The sequence below is a fragment of the Girardinichthys multiradiatus genome, chromosome 4, assembly GCF_021462225.1.
Source record: "Girardinichthys multiradiatus isolate DD_20200921_A chromosome 4, DD_fGirMul_XY1, whole genome shotgun sequence".
Taxonomy (NCBI): domain Eukaryota; kingdom Metazoa; phylum Chordata; class Actinopteri; order Cyprinodontiformes; family Goodeidae; genus Girardinichthys; species Girardinichthys multiradiatus.
In genome coordinates, this window is record NC_061797.1 from 11,940,699 (window position 1) to 11,967,095 (window position 26,397).

The 26,397-nt window shown below is 38.5% G+C and overlaps 1 protein-coding gene across 1 annotated transcript in view; it reads right to left on the reverse strand.

The window, feature by feature from the left end:
- The window catches only part of ntrk3b (neurotrophic tyrosine kinase, receptor, type 3b), a 398,812-nt gene that overhangs the window by 156,193 nt on the left and 216,222 nt on the right, over positions 1 to 26,397 (reverse strand). Inside the window, exons 8-10 of the mRNA XM_047363471.1 lie at positions 21,755 to 21,896; positions 9,800 to 10,099; positions 3,366 to 3,415 (exon numbers count right to left, since the gene is read on the reverse strand). Coding sequence (XP_047219427.1) covers positions 3,366 to 3,415; positions 9,800 to 10,099; positions 21,755 to 21,896 — 492 coding nt within the window. The remainder of the gene's footprint in view (positions 1 to 3,365; positions 3,416 to 9,799; positions 10,100 to 21,754; positions 21,897 to 26,397) is intronic.

Genomic DNA, 26,397 nt, shown 5'->3' on the forward strand with positions numbered 1-26,397 from the left:
TATATACACTGCAAAAGTATTCTCCCCTTAGCATTTTTCATGTTTTGTTGCCTCAAAACCTGGAATTAAATGGATTGTTCGAGAGTTGGCAAAATTCTATTTACAGAACATGCCTACAACTTTGAAGAAGTATTTTTTATTGTGAAACAAACAACGAATAGGACAAATAACAGAAAACTTCATCGCGCATAACTGTTCACCACCCTAAAGTCAGTACTTTGTAGAGACACCTTTTGCCAAAATTATAACTGCAAGTTGCTTGGATACATCTTCATGTGCTTGCCACATCTTGCCACTGGGATTTGTGCCCATTGCTCAAGGCAAAACTGCTCCAGCTCATTAATGTTGGTTGGTTTTCGCTTGTGAAAAGTCATCTTCAAGTCTAACCACAGATTCTCAGTTGGATTAAGGTCTGGACTTTGACGAAGCCATTCCAACACATTTAAATATTTCCCCTCAAACTACCCAGCAGTATGCTTCAGGTCATTGTGAACCTCCATCTCAGTCTCAAGTCAAAGGCAGACTGACTGTTTTTGCTCAAGAATATCCCTGTATTTAGCATCATCCATCTTTCCCCAACTCAGACCAGTTTCCCTGTCCCTGCTCCTGAAAAACATCCCCACAGCATGATGCTGCCACCACCATGTTTCACTGATGTTCTTTGGGTGATGGGACGTGTTGGGTTTGCGCCAGACATAGCGTTTTCCTTTGTGGCTGAACAGTTAAGTGTTAGTCTCATCTGGCCAGAGCACCGTCCTCCATACATTTGGGAGTTGCCCACTTGTCTTTTGGTAAACTCAGAACTTGCCTTCTCAGGTAATGGCTTTTTTCTGGCCACTCTTCCATAAAACTCTGTGGAGTGTACAGCTTATTTTGGTTCAATGGACAGATATTTCCATCTCTTCTGTGGAACTGTGCAACTCCTTCAGGGTAACCTTTGGTCTCTGTTTTGCCTCCCCACCCTTACTTTTACTTTTCAACAACTTGTCCCTCACTTCATATTTGGTCATGATGCCTCTTGCTTAGTGGTGTTGCAACCTCTGGGGCCTTTCAGAAAAGGTGTTTTATACTGACAGATTATGTGACACTTATTCTGCACACAGGTGGACTTAATTTCACTAATTAGGTGGCTTTTAAAGGTGATTGGGTGAAAAAGGACATTTCAGGGACTTCTCTGCAAAGGGGGAGGATACATATTCACATGCCAATATCCATTTCTTTTTTTCTTTTTCAAATTCTTTTTACATTTATTTTTCTGTTTTCACTTCACTAATTTAGACTATTTTGTGCAGGTCCATCACATAAAATTAGATTGAAAAACACTGAAATTACAGGTTGGAATGTAACAAATAGGTAAAAAGCCAAGGGTGGTGAAAATTATTGTAAGGCCCCGTACTTCTCTCCATCAAATAGAATAGTAAGTCTTTCTTGTTTAATGTCACAGCTGTAATCTGATCTATATTTACTTTAGAGAAAATAAATTAATAATTTAAAAGTTAAAAGGTGTAGGACATAATTTTCTTCTTTTCATTCTCTCATCGTTACAGCTTAATGGCTCACATGACTTAGCAATGCTATTGGTCAAATATATTTTTCTGTTTATTCAATGCGTTTATTTTACTAATGAAACAAGTATGCTGTGCTGTGAAAAAAGTATTTACCCAATACAAATAACTTCCATTTTTGCTTTTTTTTTCCAAAATAAAATGTTTCAGACCTTGAAATACATTTGAATATCCAAAAAACCTAATAATAATAACCCTAATGATGGTTTCATTTATTAAGTAAAAACACCCAATCCAAACCAAACTACCCCTATGTGAAAGAGTAAACCTTACTTATTTAATCATGAATTAGACCAATATGTGCATTAGTATGTTTTTAGGTACTATCTGAGGTAAAATTATCTGAGAAGATGTACTAAACAAATTTTGATGAGACGTCTTGAAAGTTGCCTAGGGCTCTATGCTTTACAATGCAACCTAAACCTGGCTAGGGGAGGGCATTTTCTCAAGCTCGGTCTGACCCCAAGTGTGATTGCTGTGTTCACATCCCACCAAGGAGGGAGACGAACCTGAGTTCACTTTAAATTGACTTACCACTTGAAGTGTAGAAAACACCCTAAACAGGATTGTAGCGTGATGGTATATGCTAACAAATTGTATCAAGACATTTTCCTAAATATATTTTAAAAACGTTGTAATTCTAAATAATTTCTCAAGTTTATTGATTGTAGTTTGAGTTTCATGTAATTTCAATCCACAAATTGTGCTAATCGTAACATTTTCCATCAGTAACCTCCTTTACAGATTGTGTAAATCACAGATTAAACTGGAATAATTTGTAGTATAAGTGAAAGCTAACTCTGACCAGGACTTTTAGATATTTACTTTAGAAAAAAATAAATGTACTGTATCATACAACATTTTCTAATGTGACTTTTTTAATTTCCTCAGCATGGCGTCATGTTATTAATTATTAACTTATACGGATTATATAAACTCTTTTCTTGATTAGAACAGTTGAAACAGCTTTTAAAAGACACCAGATGTTTTTAACTCCCATTATTTTTTCTCCTCTATAATTTTAATAAAAGCCTTCAAAAATTGTCTGTGTTAACAGGTGTAGCAGCAGTGACACATAACACGTCAGTGTTGTGAATGGTACCACAGCATTTTTCTCAGCAGGGAAGTGGTCATAGCAGGAGAAACACATGTTTAATTAATAACTCCACAGTGGCTCACTTCCATTAGGTATCAGAGGACAGTATGCCAATGACTCGTATGCAGTCTACCCAAGAAAGTAGAACTGTCACACAAGAGTGACAGCAGCCATTATGAATGTTATTAATTACACCTGTGCAGTTCCTGCTCTCATATGTCAAAATGTCTGCCATTTATAAGTCTATTAAGAGCCCATTAAAGGTTAGCTCTATCTACCGGGGCATATTGGAATAGTTCACCAGCACAGTCTTTGGAAAGTGAAAAATATGAGAAAGTATGATAAATATGGACCTGTTTAATAATGCATAACGCAGTGGCAGATTTATGTGGCAAACACAGACACTTTTAGTTCTTGATGAACAAATTGATGCTTGTTCAGTAAAAATAAGTAAAAATAGACATACCAAATACAAAACAATACAGAGTTTATGGTTCTGTTACTATCTGCATCTTTCAGCAGTGCTTTGTTACTGTTGGTAGATTCCAAGTGTTTTCCTCACAATTGGTTCTTTGAAAAAAAAAAGGGGTTCTTTGACCAAAAAACAGGTTGGGGTTATATGCAGAAAAATAAAGCAGCTCTCTGCTAAAATCAATCTTTAAAGGCTGTTTCAAGTACAGTACGTATTTATAGAGAAAACTCACCCCAAATGTGTCTTCTTCTGGTCGGCCTGTATCACCCTCAGAGTTCTCATCTGCAACACAGAAGCACAAGAAAAGGCACCTTAAGCTCACGGAGGGAATAAACATTTTATGGTGTAGGTTTACTCCTTTATTGTAAATGTGTACAATGGCTGCACATTCTTTTATTCATGCATTTTATTCTTAGCCAAGTTGGATTACATCATAAACCGCAATCAATACAGCGAACTAATATGTTTTCCCAATATACAGTGGTGCAAGTCCACTGCACAACCATGGGTCTGCATCTGGTATTAAATTAAGTGACACTAATATTTACATGGGTTGCCAATGGTTATAATCAGTCTGACAGAGAGAGGTATCCCAATCCTTGTGGTTTTTAGTATAACAATGACCATCAGTGGGACCCTTTGTGAGGTGCCTTGAGACGACATTGTTGTAAATAAGCGCAGTTTAACTAAATAATCTGAACTGACACTATCTGTGTAGTTATGCTGCTATAGGCTTAGGCTGCTGGAGGAAATAATGACCACTTTCACCCTCTTTGCTACATTTTCACACTACACTCCAATTTTGCATTATTTGCTGTTATTTCAGCTTTTAACTTTGTTCTCTCTCTTTTCTCTTCCTAGAAGCTACACCTGGCCTGGCTCGGTGTCTACCTGTGACACCTTTCTGGAGAGGGGAATCATCCGAGCTTCTCCTGGCAACAACTTAATGCTCACCCTCTACCTATGATCCGCATGGCCCTGTCTTTCAGTGTTTTACCCATTCTCTCTCCTAGACGTGGCGATTGACTGAGCTTTTACTCTAACTAATTATATGTGCTCTCTTTCATACTCTAACCTTGAAAACTGGCTCAGAGTTTATCTGTTCTTTCTTTCTAGGTGAAACGACTAAAGGACCTACATCCATTAACATTTACTTTTCCTTCCCATAGAAAGGACTCCTGGATCAGTGCTTCTTTGTTCTTTTTGTGTCTCTGCTCTGTTCTCTGTATGAGGGATTGCTGCAAAGTCAACACCAGTGACTGTCCACTGTCTCTACATGCTCATCCAGGAGGAGGGAATGCTGCAAGTCACTGACTGGATGCAATCTGCTGGGTTTCCTTAGACAGAAAAACTTTTTATCCAAATTGAATAAATAACTGAATCTGACTGTACTGTTCAATGGTTAGGATTAATTGGAATGTATGTACCTTACTTTTGTGAAGTGCCTTGAGACAACATGTGTTGTGAATTGGCGCTATATAAATACAACTGAATTAAATTGAATTGAAAGGATAAAAGGCCAGGATTATAAGGACTTGATGTGCTCTACAGTGTTTGATTCTAAACAAATTTTAAATATCCCTACATATTAAAAAGAAAATAGTAATTTTCTATTTTTGGCTTGACATATGCATGTGTTTATCCTTTTACTTATAAAGCGCGGTGGCTTGCAAAGGTTTTCATACCCTTTGAACTCATTCACATTTTGTCACTTTACAGGCACATCCTTCATTGAGGGGTGTTTATTTCAGCTTTGCACATCTACAGAGTGACATTTTTCCCATTATTCTTTGCAAAATAGCTCAAGCTTAGTCAGAGAAAGTTGGATTGTTTGTAAATGTCAGTTTCCAAGTTGTTTCACAGATTCTTAATTGGATTCAGGTCTGGATTTTGACTTGGCCATTCTAATACATGGATATACTATGACCTAAATGATTTATAGTAGCTGTGGCTGTATCTTTAGGGATGTTGTTTTGCTAGCCTCAGGCATGTTTCACTTCGAGTATTTCTCTGTTTTCAGCTCCATCCACCTTGCCTGTAACTCTGACCCGCTTCCCTGTCCCAGCACCCTCATAGAATGATACTGCCACCAACATGTCTCACCATGGGGAGGGTTTTAATGACTCCCTATGGGTTCCTTTGAACAAAATCTTTCCTCTTGGTAATCTTTCATAAAAGCCAAGACAGTGCACCACTAATACCTATCCAGTCAGCAGATTCTCTCACGGGAGCTGTGGATCGCTGCTGCTCCTCCAGAGTTACCTTAGGCCTCTTGGCTGCTTCTCTAATTAATGTGCACCTTGCCAAGACTGTCAGTTTAGGTAGAGGGCCATGTCTTGTTCGGTGTATAGTGCCATTCTCATTCACAACTATACATTATTTGGGTATCAAGTACTTAACAGTGGTCTATATAATTGTCTGAGCTGGGGATATTGTTTTATCACCTAACTCTGCTTTAAACTTTTCCACAAATTTTAAGGCTTTGAAAAAACATGTACTTGCCTGCTTCCAGTCACAATTATGCACTAGCTTTTGTTGGCATATCTTATTAGATCTCAGTAGAAAAAAAACATTTTGTGGTTGCAATGTGAAAGAGTTCAGGGGCTTGAATGCTTTTGCACAATGCTGTAAGCACACACAGTGTTGGCAAGCAACATATTAATGTGTAAAAAGTTTAAATATATATTCAAACACAACAGAACATTTCTGTAACCAGACTCAAGCTTTCCATCTTGTAAAAAAAAGATATTGCAAAAATTTAGCCAAAGCTTCACAAACACGACTTGAACGACTAAAATACAGAAACATAAAGGTATAGTTGCTGTAGAATTAGACAGTTATACAAAAGGAACAAAATAAAGCTGATGCTAGCATGCCAAATATTACATCAGGTAAAAGAAAGCTGGCCAAAATAACATGGAAACTGCAACAAATAAACATCACAAGAAAAAGTGTTTTAGACAAAATTTAACCTTCTGTTCTTAAACTAAGCAGCATAAATTTACAGTCTCATGTTTAAGGTGCTCAAATACAACACATAAAAATGTACTAAGAACTTTCGGCAAAATATACGCTTTGTGAGATTAAATCATAAAAGGAAATTAACTGGTATGAAGAAAGATTCTGACTAGGACCTCTGACCAGGAAATCGGAGAGTAATCGTGGGCAAATTAATGGCTGGCTGCCAATGGTTTGGGTATAATCACTGACACAGCGGTGAAGTGTAAGTGCGTGTGTGCCACTACTAACCCTAAGTCCCTCCCTCTCTGCCATGATCCCCGTCTTGTCTCCTCCCTCTGCCTTCCTCTCTGCTTGGCAGTGTAAGCGTCACTCAGTCTGTCAGTTTTCTACCCTCTGTCAGTGAACTCTCTCACACACACCATGTGTGCCAACATGGGGCCGCAGCACACCTCGTGTAGCTAGCCACACAGTTCATTCGTCACGATTATTGGACATACATCAGGGTCATAATCTGCAGCTGATTGGTAACCATGGCTTCTTACAGACTTGGGAGGAGACTCTAACGAAGGTCAAAGATTGGATTGGCTCACTTTGTTGAAGTTGACAACAACAAAGCCACCAAGCCCACCTGATGTTGATGTACACAGCAGAAACAGGAGATTTCATTCAGAACCTCTTTCCTGCATGTGATTTGACTCTTTGTTCAGTGGTAGATTTCTTGAGATTATTTGAATGCATGATATATCACAGGAATTTCTGTTACGGTGTTACGTAACACAACCTTAGTAATTCATGCCATCATTACACTATGATCATATAAATAAGACACACGATCAAGGAAATAACTAACAATAAATAACAATTAATATATTTCAATGCTGTTTATATTCTATCTAGTAAAGAAATGTCAAGACTGAAACCAAGCATTTTCCAATGGTGAGATGCTACACTACTGAATTTGAAGTGCTTTTGTTCAAAATAGCACAACAACAAATTATATTGAAATGAAATATTTTTTAATGTTATATAAAAGTATAAAAATTAAAGCAATCATTAGATGTCTGTCTGTCTGTCTGTCTGTCTGTCTGTCTGTCTTTTTGTACAGGGTGTTTGTGTATGTGAATGTGTTTGGTCTATTATTCCAACAATGCTTCTTGGCCTGTTTAATATTCTTGACATATTTATTTTTTCTTACAAATTTGTTAGAAAATTGATTTGTGGGCTGAGCAGCAAGGCTGACTACATGGGTTGTACTCTTGAGAAACTTGCTAAATCCTCTCTACTTATCTCTATCTGCACTGAAATTGGCTTGTGCCAACATCATACCTCCTCCACCAAAAGCTGTTTGACATTGGCAGATAATTTAGCAAATTTTTCATGGATCCAACCAAGAAGTCAACTTTGTTGACCACAAATAACTTTTTGTTTTAAATGTGGCAACAGAATCAGAAACAGCTTTATTGCCAAGTTTGTACATCCAAACAAGGAATTTGATTCCGGTACACTTTGCTCTCTGGGTTTTTTTTTTTTTTGGGGGGGTTTTTTGTTTATGTGTTATAAGATATATTTATGCATATGTCTTTATGTCCTTGAATATACATATATACAAAGGTGCATTTGCAACTTCAGTATGCAGTTGTTTGGTACTCTATTAAATGTTCATCAGAGTAGCAACGGCTTGAAGGTAAAACTCTGAACAGTTTATGTGCAGGGTATGTGGGATCTGCAGAGATTTTCACAGCTCTTTTCCTGACCCTAGACCTGTATAAGTCCTGGATGGAGGGAAGGTCAGCTCTGATTATTCTCTCTGCAGTCCTGATTATTCTTTGCAGTCTGGACCTGTCCTGTTTTGTGGATGAGCTAAACAACACTGAGATGGATGAAGACAGGACAGACTGAATGATGGCAGTGTAGAAGATGACCAGCAGCTCCTGTGGATGGTTGAACTTCTTGAGTTGCCTCAGGAAGTACAGTCTCTGCTGGGCCTTCTTCCGAACAGTGTCTATGTGTGAAGACCATCTCAGGTCCTCAGAGATGGTGATTCCTAGGAACCTAAAGTGGTCCACAGCTGACACAGTGTTGTTTAGGATGGTGAGGGGGGTGTATGGGGATGGTGTTCTCCGAAGGTCCACCACCATTTCCAGTCTTGAGTGGGTTGAGTTTAAGGTAGTTCTGACTGCACCAGTGTACCAGCCAATCCACCTCCTGTCTGTATGCAGACTCATCACCGTCCTGGATCAGACCAATGACACTGGTGTCATCTGCAAACTTCAGGAGTTTTCACGGATGAGTCTGCTGAGGTACAGTCATTTGGGTACAAGGAGAAGAGGAGTGGGGATAGAACACACCCCTGGGGGCACCAGTATTTATTGATCTGGTGCGGGAGAAGATGCTCCCTAGTCTCACCTGCTGCTGTCAGTCTGTCAGGAAGCTGTTGATCCACTGACAGGTGGAGGCTGGGATGTTGAGCTGGTTGAGCTTCTGGTGGAGGATGTCTGGTGTGATGGTGTTGAAGGCCGAGCTTAAGTCTACAAACAGGATCCTGGCGTACGTCCCTGGACAGTTGAGGTGTTGCAGGATGAAGCGTAGACCTGAGTTGACACATCATCTGCCAACCTGTTTGCTCGATAAGCAAACTGCACGGGGTCCAGCAGAAGGCCTGTGATGTCTTTCAGGTGTTCCAACACCAATCGCTCAAAGGATTTCATGACCTCAGACAGGGAAGAATTTGTTCCTGAATGAGATGTGAAGGAGATGGTTTGAGGTGTGAACAGCTTCTTGTCATGTCTGCAGTAGAAGCCATTCAGACGAGGATTCTGTTCAGGATCGGTGGGGGGGCTCCTATAGGCAGTCAGGTTTCTCAGACTGGTCCATATAGCCAAATCATCACCAATAGAAAGGCTGTTCTTTAGCCTCTCACTGTAGCTTCTCTTGGCTGCTTTGATCTCCTTTGTTATTTTGGATTCACCAGATAAGATTTGCCATATTAGATTAAAAGTAAAATTCTCATCTTGTCTAAAATGACATTAAATCAATAATTCATTATTAAATTCATTATTAGTTTCAGTATTGTATGTCCCACACCGTTGCGACCCAAGGAGATGCTACTACCCTGACTTAGAAATTCAACAAATCTTAGGGTGTACGACCAAAGAGGATTCATTCTACTTAGAAAAGTAATTGAGGGGGAAATAATAAAAGAAAATCAAGAACTACTTTATGGACTGCAGCACAAAGTGAACAAATTTCTCCATGGTTACTATTATGAAAGTGGTCAAACAGTGTGCATGGGCACCTCTGTGTATGTTTGAGGGCAATCCTACATTTAACAAGGTCTAACAAATGACAAGGAAAAGACAGGAAAAGTAAACCCCAACAGGGTTGCATTGAAAATAGAAACACCTACCTGACTAAACTTGAATGAACCAGTGCAACAGGGATTAAGTGCACATGTATAAAAACTAAATCCCCCATTAGGTTGTGAACCTAATATAAAACCTGAAACGTACAAAACTGAAAATTGATGAAAGACCTAGTTGAATAGTCAGTCCTCAAAAGTTGGACATGCTAGTTATAGTTGGAATCAGAAAGTGTTTTTGACTGTATTTCTTCTGCTCCACTTTGGTTTCATTTTTTTATTAAACCTAAGGGACTGAAACTTGGTAAAACCACATTCTGAGTAAGGAAAGAAGGTTATCCACTCACCAATATCATCAGGTTCTATAAGGAAGTGACCATATACTGTCTTGGTGACCGTTCCCAAAGGGTTGCTGGCCTCCAAAGTATAATTGCCATTATTGATGTGGGTTGGGTTTTGAAACGTCAGACAACCCTCCAAATAGTCTTGGTAGAAGTCCATGTCAGTTCGAATATAGTCATTTTGTTGGATCTCCTTCTGTTTGTGGAACCAACGCAGTTTGGGGTGTGGGTAACCACGAACTGTGAATTCGATGCAAGTGTCAAGGCGTTGCTCAGGCTCAGCCAGTCTCAAGATTACTGGTGGAACTGCAGAAAGAAATAACAGATTGGAAGAACATGAGCCATCTTGATGTTGAATCTACACCATTATGGAAACAACAAAATCAGCAGATCCCTCGAAAGTCATTTTTGCATGATAAAGATTACATAATACAATCAATATACCTATTTTATGTTTTAAATATAGGTTTTAACATGCAGGGACTTTGTACTTTGTCAAGAATGTTATACAACCCTTGGGCTGGTGAAAACCTTTTCTAAAGCTTCAAGATTTGCAACTGCATAATTAACCTGAAATACTTCGAAGTATGACATTTAAATGACCAGTTTCTTGCTCAAAGTACTGATGGGCTTTTTAGCGCATACTACATGTTCCGGCAGAAGTTCATGGGATGATGATGAGTGAAAATGGATAATAGCACTTTTATGAAATACCTTAATGAATAAGCACATAGTTTCTGTTTTCTGATATGCAGCCGCACATCTCTGATTCCACGACGCCACCAAGCTGAGAGGCAATTTATCACTTGAATACTATCAGCTACACTTGGTGAACAATTCATCCACTGATTTGTCTTTGCAATGAGTCACTCTTGCTGTTCCATTATGAAAAGGAAATATTTGGCAGTTGGTATTACCTGGCACGTCTCATTTTTTTTTTTTTTTTCAAACATATTTTACCCCCCTCCATCAAATCTACCCTGTCATAATACAGCGCTTGCTTGCCTTGTCTTGCTATTGCCTTGTGTGAGCAATATGCTGCCTAAAAAAGTGCTGCTGGTAGAGACCAAGCAGCCCCTTGATACCGCATCAAAGCATTTTCATATTAATTGTTTCGTATTTGATTTGCAATTTCATCCACAAAAGCAATGCAACTAAGAAAGTAAAACAATACATGAATGACTATTTTTTATTCTCTGTTTAGGAGATAACCCTCCACAAATTTTAACCACTAATTGAAATTGGTAGAGGGATTCCAGCATCCATCTGACATCATCATTGACCGATCCAGACTTTTGCAATAGGTGTATTCACATTTCAGTTACCAGGTTAGAGTTTTTTATATTTGGCCAACATGCTTAGCAACATTACTTGGCTGAAAACACTGATACTTTTAGGATCTTCTTCTTATTGAGAAGTGTTGTGTTTGCAGTTGTTTTGGAAAGGCCGTGTTAATCAAGCCATACCCAATGCTTGTTAATGGCGATAACTGCCCCATTTCAAATGACACACTGCAGTATGGACGGGTGTGCTTTCAGTTTAAACCCTAGAGCTGACTGGTTGCCCAGAGTAACGGTGCAGCACAGTACACCTTTGAGTCATAAACAAGACTGACTCTTTTATAAGTAGGCAACTATGGCACTGTGCAAGAAAAGATAAATGGGATAAACATTACACTGTTCCATGGGACTAACACAGCATCTCCTACTAGTTGGACATTCCTAAGAGCTCTCCAATACCAATACAAATACAAATCTAGGATAGATCCAGAAACATAATGAGCCACCTGAACACCTTCTGATAGAAAATTAGAATCAACACTCAACCTGCAGCTTTACACCAACGTCTGAGATCCTCACACTTTTATTAAGGTTGAGCTTTACCCTTCAGAGAAAACGTTGACTCTGAGTAATTAATCTGAGATTTGCAGCACCCTACTGTCTGCATCTAGGTCTTTTTCACTTTTTGTAACTCTTAACAAGAGGTGGGCAATTCACTGTATTAACAAACCCCTTCCTGGTTGTTTGGGAAAACACAGTATAAGGCATATGTGTACCACAGCAATGTACATTTACATAGGTAAATCCTAAATCATTAAACCAGAGAGTGACTGTGACTCCATTGATTATAATAGAGCACTGCTAACACAGCCCCCTACTTTAAATTCTACTATAAACTGAGCTCTGTGATTAACCCCTTTGGCAAATGAACAAGGTAACAACTGTGGGACTACTATGGGTGTGCTGAACATGAGATCAAGGCTTAAATTGGGTTAGTAACAATTGCAACATCTTGGACCAGTTACAATCATTTAAAATTGGTACAATGTTTTGTAGGTTAAAGTAATTCAATTAAGAGATCAGAGAAAGTGCCAAATACACTAATGTTTTCTCAAGCTGTTTGGGCAATAGACTAAGATAGCACTGCCCCAACCCCACTTGTTGCTGTGCCTTGGCATTCCATTGCCTGAAAGAAGGGCCCTAAAGCTTTTCCTCCCTTACAAGAAAGACAAATATAGCTGTTCTTAAGTATTTCTTGTTGCTAAAAACACAGACAGTCATGGACTTGGAGGCTACAGGAACCCTATCCATCTTTTTATAAGGTTAAGGCTGTCTTAAAATTAAAATGAAAGTAGACTGGTGGCAACTCAAGCAGATAACCCAACTACTTCATCTAAAAAATAGATCACAATGCCAAAAATGGGCAATATGGAAACAATGGTTGGTTTTCTGAGTAAAAAGGGGAAACAGATCATTTTAGAAATCTTGTTTAAAATGTATTGTAAATAATGTAAACTATGTCAATTTGTAATGACAGTAAAAAAAAATAATATATATATATATATATATAATTAACATAGCTTGCTTTTTAAAAGCTTTGTTAAAAGACATGCATGACATTTGTTTGATTACAGACAATATTACAATAAAGTAATTCAACTTATCTAAACACAAAGGCTTGCAAATGTATGAACGGGTTGGTGTGGGGGCGTGTGCAGAGCTGCAGCATTTAGCAAGGGAACAAAAACAGTAAGATAGGGAAAAAACAGGCAGATGAACAAGGAGTGAAGTGAGTGTGTATATAGAGCTGTACAGTGCAAAGACAAGGAGATAGCAGAAAAGAGAGAAAAAAATATTCTCTCTTGATAGACTGTTAAAGACTGATCCATTTCCCCTTCAGCATGGCTGTCAGCCCAGTTTTAGTCAATACGGTGCAGGTCATTATTGTGCAGCGTGATTGTCCATGTGACCATGGTGTCCTCTTACTGTCCACACAGATGACAAGCTTTGATAACTACATATCTCTGATAAGTGAGAACTCTGAAAACAAAGCCAGTCATGCCATGTCATTTAGGACAGACACTGATTTATTTTAAATGCCATATTCATGCCAGGCTGAAAACAAACACACACATACACACATAGAGAAAACCCAAAGAGCTGCAATCTATCAGTCTGTACAAAGCCTCTATCAGTGCCAAATATTAAGGGCTGGTTTAATCCCACTGCATAGCCTATGAAAAATGTAACCATTATCTAACTCAAGCAGGGGGGTTCAGGTATCTTACTGGTCATGAGTGATGGTAGGATGGAAAGGGAGACAGACAGACAGATTGGGGCCTTGTCTGTAGTAATGGGAGCTGCTCTGATCTGTCTTGGTAAAGAATGGGCTGAGTCAAAAAGTTAAGAACTCGAATTACAGTTTGGTCTACGTTCCAACCTATGGTCATGAGATATGCACTGAGCTTACTTCGTAGGGAGGCTGGGCTTGACCTTAGCGATAGGGTGCAGAGTTCCATCACTGGAAAGTTACTTAGTGCAGAGCTGCTGCTCCACTATGTCAAAAGGAGACAGGTCAGGTGGCTCGGATATCTGATCAAGATGCTTCCTGGGCATTTCCCTTTATAGGTTTTGCAGGCACATCCCAAAGGGGGGAAACTCTGTAGCAGATGCAGAATCCACTGGAGGCATTATAAAACCTTTCTGACCAGGGTACATCTCTGTATCTTCCAGAACAGGCTGGAGGGTGTCATTTGGGAAAGGAATGTCTGTTTCTTGACAACTAGATCTGTTACCTCTGTGACCTGATCTCAAATAAGCCAAAGACAAAGAATGGATGAATTGATAGTGTTTCGAACTTATTGCCTTTATTTTTAAATTTGTTTGCTCATTTGCCTTTATATTCTTGCATGTCTGGATTACTTTGGTTGTTACCAACATGTAGTAAGAAGGTCATTTAAATTAGACCCATTATAAACATATTTTCTGAGAAAGTGTTCAATACTTATTTCCACATTCACTCGGGCCTGAATTATCCTAAGAGTAAGATTTAAACCAGTAAGAATCACAATACAAAGGCCTATGTTGCTAATTAATACAAAAAATTTCTTAAAGATAATGTCTTACACATCTTTGTGGAATAGAACCACTTACTTGGGTGACCATGTCAATAATAGAAAGCAATGCCAGATCACATAAAGACAAAAGAAAGAAAATAAGGTAAGCTTTGCCAGTCCACATTGCTGCAGAGCTGCTATTGTTCCTGACAGCACCAGAACAATGTGCCTACTGAACTTGCATTGTGGTTAATTACACTTTCGCTAAAATAGCGAGCTCATCTTTGAATGCAGAGAATGTCGCTTGACGGCTGGTAATTTCGCTGTCAATCAGATTACTCCCTAATCAGAGCAGCAGTTTAAGCTATTTTATGACATTTCCAGAGACAATAGGCTGCACAAGGGAGGAAATGTAATTACCATCAGAGCATGTGGTGAAAAATTAATAAGTTAATTTGCAGCACCAGCAGAGTGTCAACAGGAAAGGAAAATGCCTGGAGATGTGCATCCATTGAGTGTCCGTGTAAAGGAAGCCCTGCAGACATGATGCTGCAAAGTCAATCTGTCACTCTTGCATGGGTCTCAGCAGCCTGGCTCCAGCAGGGAGCGCTTGAATTGTTGACAAATCTCCCTTGTCCTGTAGTGTGATGCATTACAAACAGCCACAATAGATTTTGCTCTACAAGAAGAAGCTTGCTGCAAAGACAAAAATGTCAGGCACCTTTGATAAATATTGACTTTAAATACAGTCTGTCCCAAACATGCTCAAGGCTAATCTACTGGATAGACTCATGTAAGAGCTGAAGTATATGCTGTAATTTATCGTCTCAATGTTAGACAGATATTCTGATGGTTACCAAATCATCACTGCTTCATCAATGCTCAGGCATAGATTTTTTTTCTCTCCTCCATTTCCGCTGAGATCAAGGCTGAGCTTTCATGTGGGCTGGAGGCTACATTCTTGCTAATTGGCTGCATCAATTTCACTTGGTTTGTAACTTTGCAACACCTCATTGCATTCTAAATGTACCTGCATAATTTGGCTGCTCATCTTGATAAAGGAGATTTTCACCCCCTCTCTAAATTATTCTCTCAGACTGTCTGTGTTACTAATACATGATACATTTCCATCTCTGACATACGCATATCAAAGCTGCCATGAAAGAATTTATACGGAAACCATTCACCAAGCCTTCTCAGCCTGCAGCATTCATAAGGTACTTGCAAGATTAAATAATACTTTTGCAAAGCATTTACTTGTGTTGGTTGCCTGTTTGGTGGAATTTTAAATCTACAGAGCGTGGCAAAAGTATATTTACCCCTATTTTGTATTTTGAGTCAATGTAACCACAATCTTGACTGTATTGTATTGGGATTCATGTAACAGACCAACGTAAAGTTGTGCATAATTGTGAAGTATCTGCGGTCTCTCATCGCACTCTTCAATCCATTATCTGAAAATGGAAAGGTCTTGCTAACCTCCCAAAGTGACAGGCCTGGTAAAGACATCAATAATCCTAATTCTTGAGGAGCCACAAAGGTCCCCAGCTCAGGTGAGACAACTATTGGTCATGCATTTCACAAATCTGTCCTTACATGAAACCTTGTTTTAAGTTTACCATGAGCCATTTAGAGGGCACAGCAAACATGTGGAAGATAAAACCAAAATGAAAGCTTTTAATCTACATGTAAAATGCACATTAGTCTGAAGGCACAATGCCCATTATAAAACGTGGTGGTGGCAGCATCTTGCTTTAGTGGAGACACAGAAGCAGGTCAAAGTTTATAGGAAGATAGAAGATAGAGGCTGCAAAATCTTGAGACTGTGGCAGAAGGTAAACTTCCACAAGTAGAGCTGCACAATATATTGCAAATGTATCGTTATTGGATAATCATTGCGTGCAATATTAAAACAGCAACAAATAAATAAAAATACCTTAGACTTTAATAAATATTAGTTAATGTTAATTACAGCAGGAACCATGCATTCACGCTCTCTATGCCAGTAATATATTTGGACATAGCCAGATGCAACTGTTTCAATAACATTACATTGTTGAGATGGAAATAGTGAATTTCATGTTCCAAAACTGAAATACTTACACTGTTTAGTTAACTATTTGTGTATGTATTGCAATACATATTGTCATCGCAACGTTCACCCACATTATCACATATTGCATGTTTTCCTAATATTGTGGAGCGCAGTCCAGTAAGATAAAATCCCCAAAACAACAGCTGAGGAACAAATAGAAAAACAAACCATTTGCATGTGCTGGAATGGCCCAGTCAAAGTCCAGACCTAAATTCAGTTGCAAATCTCTTGCAAGACTTGATATTCACCATCACACTTCATCCAGTCTGAATAAGCTTGAGCTGTTTTGTAAAAAGCTTCGAGAAACTTGCAGTTGCAATAGCAGACAAGGTGGCTCTTCAAACTGTATACTGTAGATTCAGGGGCCTGAATACAAATGCACACCACATTTCTACCCTCTAGTTCACAATCAAGCAATATATGATCTTCTGTTACAAAACATCCAAGTTAAATACACTGGAGTTTGGGGTTACAATGTAAAGAAAAGGTGAAAAATTAAACTTCAAGAGGCATGAATACTTTTGTTTTAGTTTAATAATGAAAAAACTTTCACTTTGTGCCTTTAAATCAGGCCAAAAATATTAGCACATTGACTGCTTAACATTGGAATGCAAACACTGCATTCAATGCATGTATTACTCATATATTACATTTAAAAAAATACAGGGTTGACTTTCACACAGAATAGTTTTTTCTGGTGTTACATCTGCAACATAAGGCTGTCAGCTATATAAATAACCCCAATTTTGCAAGTGAATGCTGTAATTATGGAAACCTTAGAATACTGGATGTTTAACTTTCACCAAACTGTGGCAGACCCAGCTGAACTGATGTCCTCACATGTGGATAAGCCTCTTGCTCAGTGGTAGGTAACTAGATTTCATTCCAAGTAATCACTGCACCAGCAGGCTTCGCTGATTAACGCCTTCAGCAACAGAGAAATATGATTTCACATTCAAGACTTTCAAGCCTTATTCAGCACATCTATGACAGGTGAGCAAATAAGATTCAATAACCAAAACAAAACTACTGAGATACAACAATACAGATGTCACGTTGAGTGCTTATCTGTTCTTTATTCCCTGTAGCATGGTTGATTGGAGTTGTTTTTCTCCAACTCATCCTGCGATTATAATCCTGGGCAAACAACATCACACATTAGCATTTTTAGCCATGCTGGCAGGATGTTTTTAGTTCTCCTGTCCGGCTAGAGATACCCTCATTACTCTTGGATGGGGGGATCCAGCATTTTGTACTGTAATGGTCCCTGGAGGATGAACACTGCTAAATTTCACTAGCCTTTTTAGCATGTATTAGCAATACAGTGATCTAAACATTAAACATCATGTTACATGTCTTTCCAAAGGTGTTGCTGCACATTAGGTCCCAACAGGAAAACAAGGCATCAGGTACAAGGACAGTCACAAGATACCATGTCAGACTCAGAAGCAATGGTTTCTGAACATAAACAGTTTCTAACATTATCAGACACCTGAATCACTCCAGTTAATTAGGTTGATATGTTGCTTTTATTTGAGGAATGTGGTCCATAACCTGCTTTAAATGAACAAGACTAGCCCTACCCATCATGGATTTGAGCCTTGCTGGCATTTAACGCTGCTGCTTACATGTAGCTACATAGGTTCAATAATAATATGGAGAACTGTTTCTTTAAATAAGCCTTTATTTGCATTAAGGGTGAAGTTCTTTTTAGTCATTTGCAAAACTATGACATTGCTTAATACACTTTAGTGTAAGACATGTTTGTTATTTTCTTTTATTTCTTGTTAGAAGGGTTTCTTTTTCTTCCAAGCAAGATGTAAAGTCGAATTATGACCCCACATAGTGGATTTGATAGCAATATTTAAATCTAACCCTAATTTTAACCCTATTTTACTACATAATGTAATTCTAAAGAATACAGAGGTAAAACTCAGTTAATTAGAATAAAATTAGAATTAAAACGTTTATATTAGTAATAAAATTAAATATTTTGCAACTATTTAAAACCCTATTATTTAAAAAATCTGTTTATATTATTATATTGTATTACATAAGATCTATTAAAATATATTTTTATAAATAAATCTTATGGCCATGTACTGACCTGCACCATAATGGGAAAGCCAGCTGACATGACACAAACAGTCATTGGCAAACTCCACAAGAAGGATAAGCCAAAAAAATCATTACTATAGTAGCTGGCTGTTCGCAGAGTTCTGCATCCAAGAATATTAATGGAAAGTTAAGTGGAAGGAAAAGATATGGCAGAAAAAGCAACGACCATAATCACAGCCATGAAAGGATTATGGAACAAGGTTTAATCAAAATGGGGAGATTCACAAGGAGTTGATTGCAGCTGGAGTCAATGCTTGAAGAGCCACCACACACAGACAGATCCAGCACCTCGGCTACAACTTCACGTTCCTGGTGTTAAGCCAATTCTGAACCACAGAGATGACATCAGAAGCATCCTAACTGGGTTATTAGAAAAAGGTCAGGACTTTTGCTAATTGGTCCAAAGTTCTGTTTTCAGATTAAATTAAATTGTGCATTTAACTTAGAAATCAAAGACCCAGAATCTGGAGGAGGGTAAATAATCTAAATTGCTTGAGGTCCAGTGACAATTATGGGAGCCATATAATTTTCTGATTTATTTTATCGAGTCCAAAGTCTATCAGAAAATTAAAGCAGCAGGGGAAAGCCTGAAGTATGCTGCTGGTTATAGAGGTTCTAATTTCATTTTCCAGCAGGAGTTGGCATGTTCTAATACCTGCTTAAATGACATGTAACTGTGCTCAGCGGCCAGTATATGTCCCAATCCTAAATCCAATAAAATAATTCATATAGTATTGTAAAGAGATGGCAAAATACCTGAGCCAACATTGCAAATGAGCAAAAGGCTACTATTTCCAGGTGTTTACATGTATCTGAATAATTCCAATCACAACTACAGCTTAAACACCTTGATTATGTTTAAATCTACACCTTTAACTGACTTCTTCATGCAAACAATGACTGTTTTCCCCTGGTCTGAAAGGTGAAGCCACTGCAAAATCCTCTTAAAGTTAGACACCTGCTAATAATGTAAATAGCAGATTATTTCTCTCATCAGCTTCTCCAGCATTATACATTAACCCTACTTCTCTCTGTTCTCTGTAAATATCATCTTAATTTGTAGCCTCAAGTGTTCTTCCACACAGCATGACATTCACTTTGTAAATTAGGCTTCTATTTAGAGTAGAACATTTGATGAAGCAGGGCTTGCTTTAGGGTGGGACTTTCCTGTGACTGACAATAAGATGTTGCATTGATCTGCACTGCAGCTTTTTAAGTCAGAATCCCCATCAGGCACCATGAGTTTTACATAGGAAGTCAGAAGAGGATTTACTAAATGCTAAGCTCAAGTTTTCAAAACATTAGTTTGAAAAACATTATTTCGGAGTATTGTCAGGTCCTGAAAATATAAATATATGTCTACCTTATTTCAACTTAAAGCAGATGTTTTTAGCCCAACATCATCGACATCTATGCAATACTTGCTTACCTTTCTAATGCTACTGTGAAGAACCTCAGAGTTTGTTTTAGGACATTTTTTTCTTTCAAGTCCTATCTAACACAAGTCTTCAAATGAGCTTTTTTCATGTCTGTAATATCTCTGTAATTTAGGCTAAGGAGCAAACGTTGCCATATAAATACTGGAGAACGTGTCTATCCCCCTATTACTTTGACTTTACTGCAGTGCCTTTTAGCTATCCAAATTTTTCAGTAAAAATCGTCTCATTCATAGGAGAGATGTACCCTGTATCCCCTAAAAAAAAGGAGTATCGGATGGGTACCTGCTGGCTTGTGGCAGACACCCATAGTGAGTCAGTGGCACATGTCGCCACTCAACAAACTACCATGTGTCGCCTGAAATCAAGCCCAGTCGAACACTCAGAGCAGGCTGGCAGGATTGCATGATTTGAGGTACAGACTACGAGGGAGGTTCAATCTGTAGCCGAGCCCACATTAGAAATGCAACGGGACCATATTCATATTTATAATTTATTAGACATTACAAATTATTTATTATTAGTACATATGGAGCCCTCAATAGCCTAGCTGTAACTCAACTAACAACTTATTTTCTCTCATCAAACCTCATGAATACTTTGTGGTTTTTGTAGGTCTTCTGGCTGTTCCAGATGTGTGGAAACAGGTTTTCTAGTGGTTAAGGTTTATGAGGTGTTTGGCCCACTTCCCACGCCAGCTCATGAAATGTACATGTTTTACATGTAGCCTAAGCTTTTTAAATATTTATTAAGGGAACCGTCACTGGGTGCTTATGACTCATTGCCACAAAAAAAAACAAAAAACATTTGTCACAGTGGCTAACACATTCCAGTCCTAAAACTGCATCACCAAAGATTATGCTTCGTAATGACACTTTTACACAAACGCTGTGTGGTCTACCAGACGTTTCCTCAGATTGCTTTCTTCATTTGGGCAGGGGTGAAATTTCATGTACCACCCGAAAACGTTGGTCAAAGTTCACTTTTCAGTGAACCCTGATGCTTTTCGCTTAGTTAGACAGCAAATGCAGTATGAAATAAATTGAAAAATAATTAGGAGCTGACAAATGATTTATGAACATATATGTAATTTGAAAACTTTTAAATCTTTCCAATGCCTCACTCAGAATTTGTGTAACCACAGCAGCATGCTGTAGCCTCTCACACACTGCATTTATTTGTGTACTGCTACATTGGTGTCATGCATACAAGATAACATGCTGGATAGCTCACTGCCTCACCTGCTACTCATATTGGACAGGTTCTTGTGACAGCTACCGAGATGAGTAGCTGTTCTGGTTGTATGATGTTTTCAGGGGAAGAAAGTGGGTGCACAAAATATTCAATCGAAGTCGCTACCACAAGCACAAAGGACTGCTTGGCTGTGGTAAGATGTGATAGATGTGAAATGTGTTTTTTGACATTATCCAGCACTACTGTGAAAGTCAACCAAACCAAATTAAGACATGAAACTTTTTGGTATTCCCCACCAAAACATACTGAGTTCCCCAAGATATCCTGGTTTTAAGATGCCTGTTTTAATTATCTTGTTAATGGATGCCGAAGGCTAAAAGCCAACAGTTGGTAATAAAGCGTCATATTAAATCTTGTCAGGTTACAGAGTGATTCTTCCTACTGTCAAATTAACTTGATTTTTATTTTCACTGTCTGCTAATGATTTTCTAAAGCATGTGCAAACAGGTCACAGCTATTGCATGACCTTAAAAATCACATAGGAGATTCTTTATGTACCTACATTAACTTTGATAATAAATATAAACAGCTTTCCAAAATCACAAGGTTATTTGAACTAAATAGCAAGAGTAAATATTTTCTTGTAAACACATCTACCTCTATGTGACAGTTGTATCACTAATGTAAACCCAACTTGGAGAGCGATTTTTGACTGTTTTTAACACTGAGCTTTAACCCCAAACACATTCACTCAGATAAATCAAAGGAAACCTTCAACTCACACTGCACATTTAGCTGGATCGACGAGTTGGTCATCCCCACCAAGTTCTCTGCGATGCAGGTAAGCTGGAAGTTGTTGTCATCTCGGCTGATGTTAAACAGAGTCAGGTTGATTGAGTGGATGTTCGGCCAATAAACATTCGACTGTGGAAATAGAGCCAGAAGTAGAGATAAAGACAAGAGACATGGTTATGGCTGTGAACGAAAGATTTTGCAGCACATACTATTATACTGCTAGGCTTTAAAATTTTAATTACTTAATTAAAACAAATGTTAATTTTTCATTAGTTAAATTCCGGTTGAAGGAAACAGAATGCAGTCCAGACTAGATTAACCCCTGCCGTCATTGAAAATTATCTTTTTAACATTTAGGTTTAATACCATAAAACACTTTTACATAGTACAGTGCCTTGCAACAATATCCATACCACTGGAATGTTTTCATATTTTCTCTTGTTAGCAACTTTTGGCCTTAAAAGTGTCCAAATTACTGCGATTTTAGCATGTCTGTTTACTCATCATTACACATAAACCTGACTTCACTCAAACACAGACCACTAGGGCAAGGTAATTATCTGTAAAGTCACTAAAAACATTAAAGTCATGGATAAAAGCTGCTGTGTAATTTCAGCAGACTGTTATAGGTTCTTGCTTGTTTAGCTGCAGTTCTCACAACATTGATGTCCTTGGGGCCTGAGTCAGGGAGCTAGAATAATGGGTCAGGTGTATTATTATCCGTGCAGAGCAGCTCTCTTACAAGAAACTGCCTTGTTGAGATTGAGTTTACATCAATATAGTATAGGCTGTAAAAAGAAGTTGGCATGACCAATAGGATGTCACCCAGCAGCCTCAGAGCTGTTGGTTTGAGAACTTATTAGATCATCAGGCCTTTGTATTCTCAGTCCTTGTGAAGGAGAGAGTGGCCTTTTCTGCAGGGTGGAAAAGCAAATTGTTTAGAACTAACAGTAATAGATCAATTTACTATAGAGTTGTTTATGTTTTGCATGTGTAAAATGTGTGCAACCAGACATTGTGTACCTGTCTATTTCAGAGTTATTCCAAAGGGAGATTGACACCTCACATTGCACTGCCACCCAACAGGGTCTCTGCACTGAAACAGTTTGCCCTTTTTAAATGGTGTCTTCCTTTTTTACTAATCTTTTTCTCTCATAATTAGCTTCATTTCTGCAATGGAAGTCATTTCCACTATATACCTGCAGGAGCAATCCTGTTCGTGAAGTCCAGCAGATGAGTGTTGTTTGCACATGTTTTTTTTAAATCAGGTTAAAGTTGTTCTCTCTTCAACCACAAGCAGAACAGATGACACTTGAACACTGAAGTATTAGTTTAATTAATTGTCCTGGGTCCCAGATTGTGTACAATGGGGTAATTTTGAATTTGCAATGTTTTTATTTTCTTCAAATCTTACTAAGCATCAGCCTGTTTCTATTCAGCATTTGTTTGTTCTATCAACTCCCTATTCAAAATGTTTTTTTTGAATACGCTACTATTAACATCTAATTTCAGTTTATAATTTTGGTTTCATTCCTCAGGGTTTGAATCCTTTCTGGTGTTTTCCACCTAGTGAGGATATTTTTTATTCGCTGAAACTAGCAATTTGCATATTGTCACGGTGGGTGGTGGTGAAGGACTACATTTTAATGAAGGTAACAGGAACCGAGCATGACAACAGGATGATCACAGAATGATAAAAGAAGATGAGAACATGAGGGAACAGAAAACACTCACTTATATAAAATGGGGATTAACTGAAATCAGATAAGTGCAGTCATCAAACATACAAACAGGTATGGATCATTACAATACCTCTCCCTCAAGGTCGGATACCAGATACCCCAATGAGTCCATGAAAATGAAACATAAAACAACCCGAACAGGGTGGGTGGAGGGGTCTCGTCAAGAGCATAAGAAAAACAAAACCAAAACCCAGAATTCAGACTGTCAACCCAGAGGTTGTCCCGTACAGGCACAGAGTTCAAAAGGCTGGCAGCAGCAGTGATGCATGAATCCATATTGAACTTTGTCTGTAGGACGGTGGTGGTAATGCAGAGAACCTTTGGAGCAGGGACACTGAGGAGCTCGGAGAAGAAGCAACAAACAGACCAAAAAAGAAGTTCAGGAACAGGAGGCTCTTCGTCCTCAAACCCCTCAGAAATAAACACACTGAGAAGTTCATCTAGAGCAACGCTGAGAAGCTCAGTTGGAGCAGGAGCATTGAGAAGCTCATCTATGGCAGGAACACTGGAAAGCTCATCTAGAACAAGAACTCTGAGCAGCTCAGCTGAAGCAGGAACACTAAGAATACAATCTGGAGTAGGAGCACTGAGAAGCTCATCTGGTGCAGGAACACGGGAGACCTCAGGAACAGAGGCATGAGGAGACAGCAGAACCTTCTGCAGAAAATCTGGCTCCAGCGCTCCCAGGCGATATGGAGCAGGGCCTGGAAACGTCAGGCTATGTAAACCAGGTGCCGTCGCTTTTAAGCAATCAGGACGGCACCATCAGATGGTGAGGAGCAGGTGACAGCGGGCAGCATGGACCAAGTGCCAGAGCCGTCTGGTGGCTTGTTGGCGCAGGGCTGGGCTGACACTCATGGAAGGCGTACAGGGCATTGGAAGCTGGCAGCACAGTTCACTGTTCACCCCAGCACCATCACTGCCGGAATTCCGCTCTGCTCAGGGGTGGGGAAGAAGAGCTGTCATAACTACGGGGACCAGTTCATGGAAGAAGGATTTTCAGTCTTGAGCCCCAAAACGACAATTGCTGCTTCTCCTCCTCTTCAGACAACATAACTCTTCTCTGACTGCCAATTGAAGTATTCAAACAACATGATGACTTGCACGCCTGCTACCTCGTCCTTCTGATAGTCTAGTCCTACTGTCACCATGGGTGATGGTGAAGAACTGAACCAGTAACAGGACATCGGCAGAGGCAATAAAAACAGATACATTTGAATTAACTTAACAGGAACCGAGCATAACAACTGGATAATCACAGAATGATAACCAAAGAAAAATACAGGGATTAACAGAAATCAGATGAGTGCAATAAACAAAAACACAAACAAGTGTGGATCATGACACGGAATTAGTGGTTTTGAATTTTAAAAATTACAAAGCAACAAAATAACAGAATTCAGACACTTTACTTGACAATCAATAGCAAAAATATCTAGAAGACCTTGCTAGCAGGCCGGATTAATTCCCTGACCTTTTTTTATACCAGCAATGCAAATTGTTACTTACCACCAATCTGCAAAATGAAAAAAGATTTGGATTTAGAGAAAAATAAATAATTTACTTTGGCTTTGATAAACATAAATATAGGCATATTTTACCTTAAATGGATGCCTATTGCCTCATTTAAATCAGGACAAACTTTATCAGTGCAGAGAGGAGCAGTTTACTCTGTGAAGTGATTTTCGGACCTTAACTGCCTTTGCACAAGTTTCGTCATTACAAGTGCCAACTCAGGTTTGCAAATATTTAGCTTTATGCATTTGCCCCTCAGTATTACATGTCATTTTTTTTACTAAAATATGAGAATTTTCTTGTGATCCACAGTTGTGTATGTGATGTACTGTATAAGGACTATAAATGGGAAAGCGCAGACGGTTCATTACTATGTGAATTCCATTAATATGTTCATTGTTAGACACTCATCTGTTTAGTCCTTTAATCCTGGAGCTCCTAGCCTCAGTCAGAAATAATATGAAACCGATCACCTCTTATCAAAGATTGCAAACAGTTCAAACACTGTATGGCACTGTCTAGCCCAGAGGTAACCAGATGCCCACAAGCCCTCAGGTCGCCCTGAGAGACCACATGAGCTACCCCCAGGGCAGGTTTATAAAAAAGCCCTTGACCTCCTAGAAAAGCTGGTGTTGGTGACAACAGCTTATTGTTCCTCTTGTGTGACATCAAAGAGTTTAAGCAACGCAAAGTGCATACTTCCCCTTTAGATTTTTACCAGACACAACTGAGAAACTGAACTTGTTGAACTCCATTTAAACTTATGATGAACATTTAAAAATAAAAATAGTAGCAGTGATGACATAGACTTTCACATGTTAAAACACAAATAAATAATATGATGTATCTGAATATCTCTTTATTTCCTATTGTGGTATAGCAATTACCATGAGGAGTTATTAACAAATGAGCATAAGTATCAAAATAAATGTGTATTTAGAAATGTTGTTATAGTAGTTTATTTCCACTTTCAAAACCAAAATAAGAGAAACTCTTTAAAAGAGACACAGTCCGATAAGTTGGACAAACACAAAAATTGCTTCCAAATCCCTTTTGTCCCTATGATATAAGCGATATAACATTAAAACATTAATTTATTACAACATTAATTTGGGCTAAAAAGAAAATAACACATACTCATCAAAATATAAAACTCTGTTTATATTGGATCTAATCAACAGGGTTTTTAATTTAGACGTAGACAAGTTTCAAGTCAAGTCCAGTTTATTTATATAGCGCTTTTCAGCAACAAAAATGTACACTGAAAATGTAACCAATAATGTTTAGATAACACATTCAAAGGCCACTCTAGATACGTTTTTTAATTTTGATTTAAAGCAACTTAGGCTTTCAGCGCTTTTACAGTTTTCTGG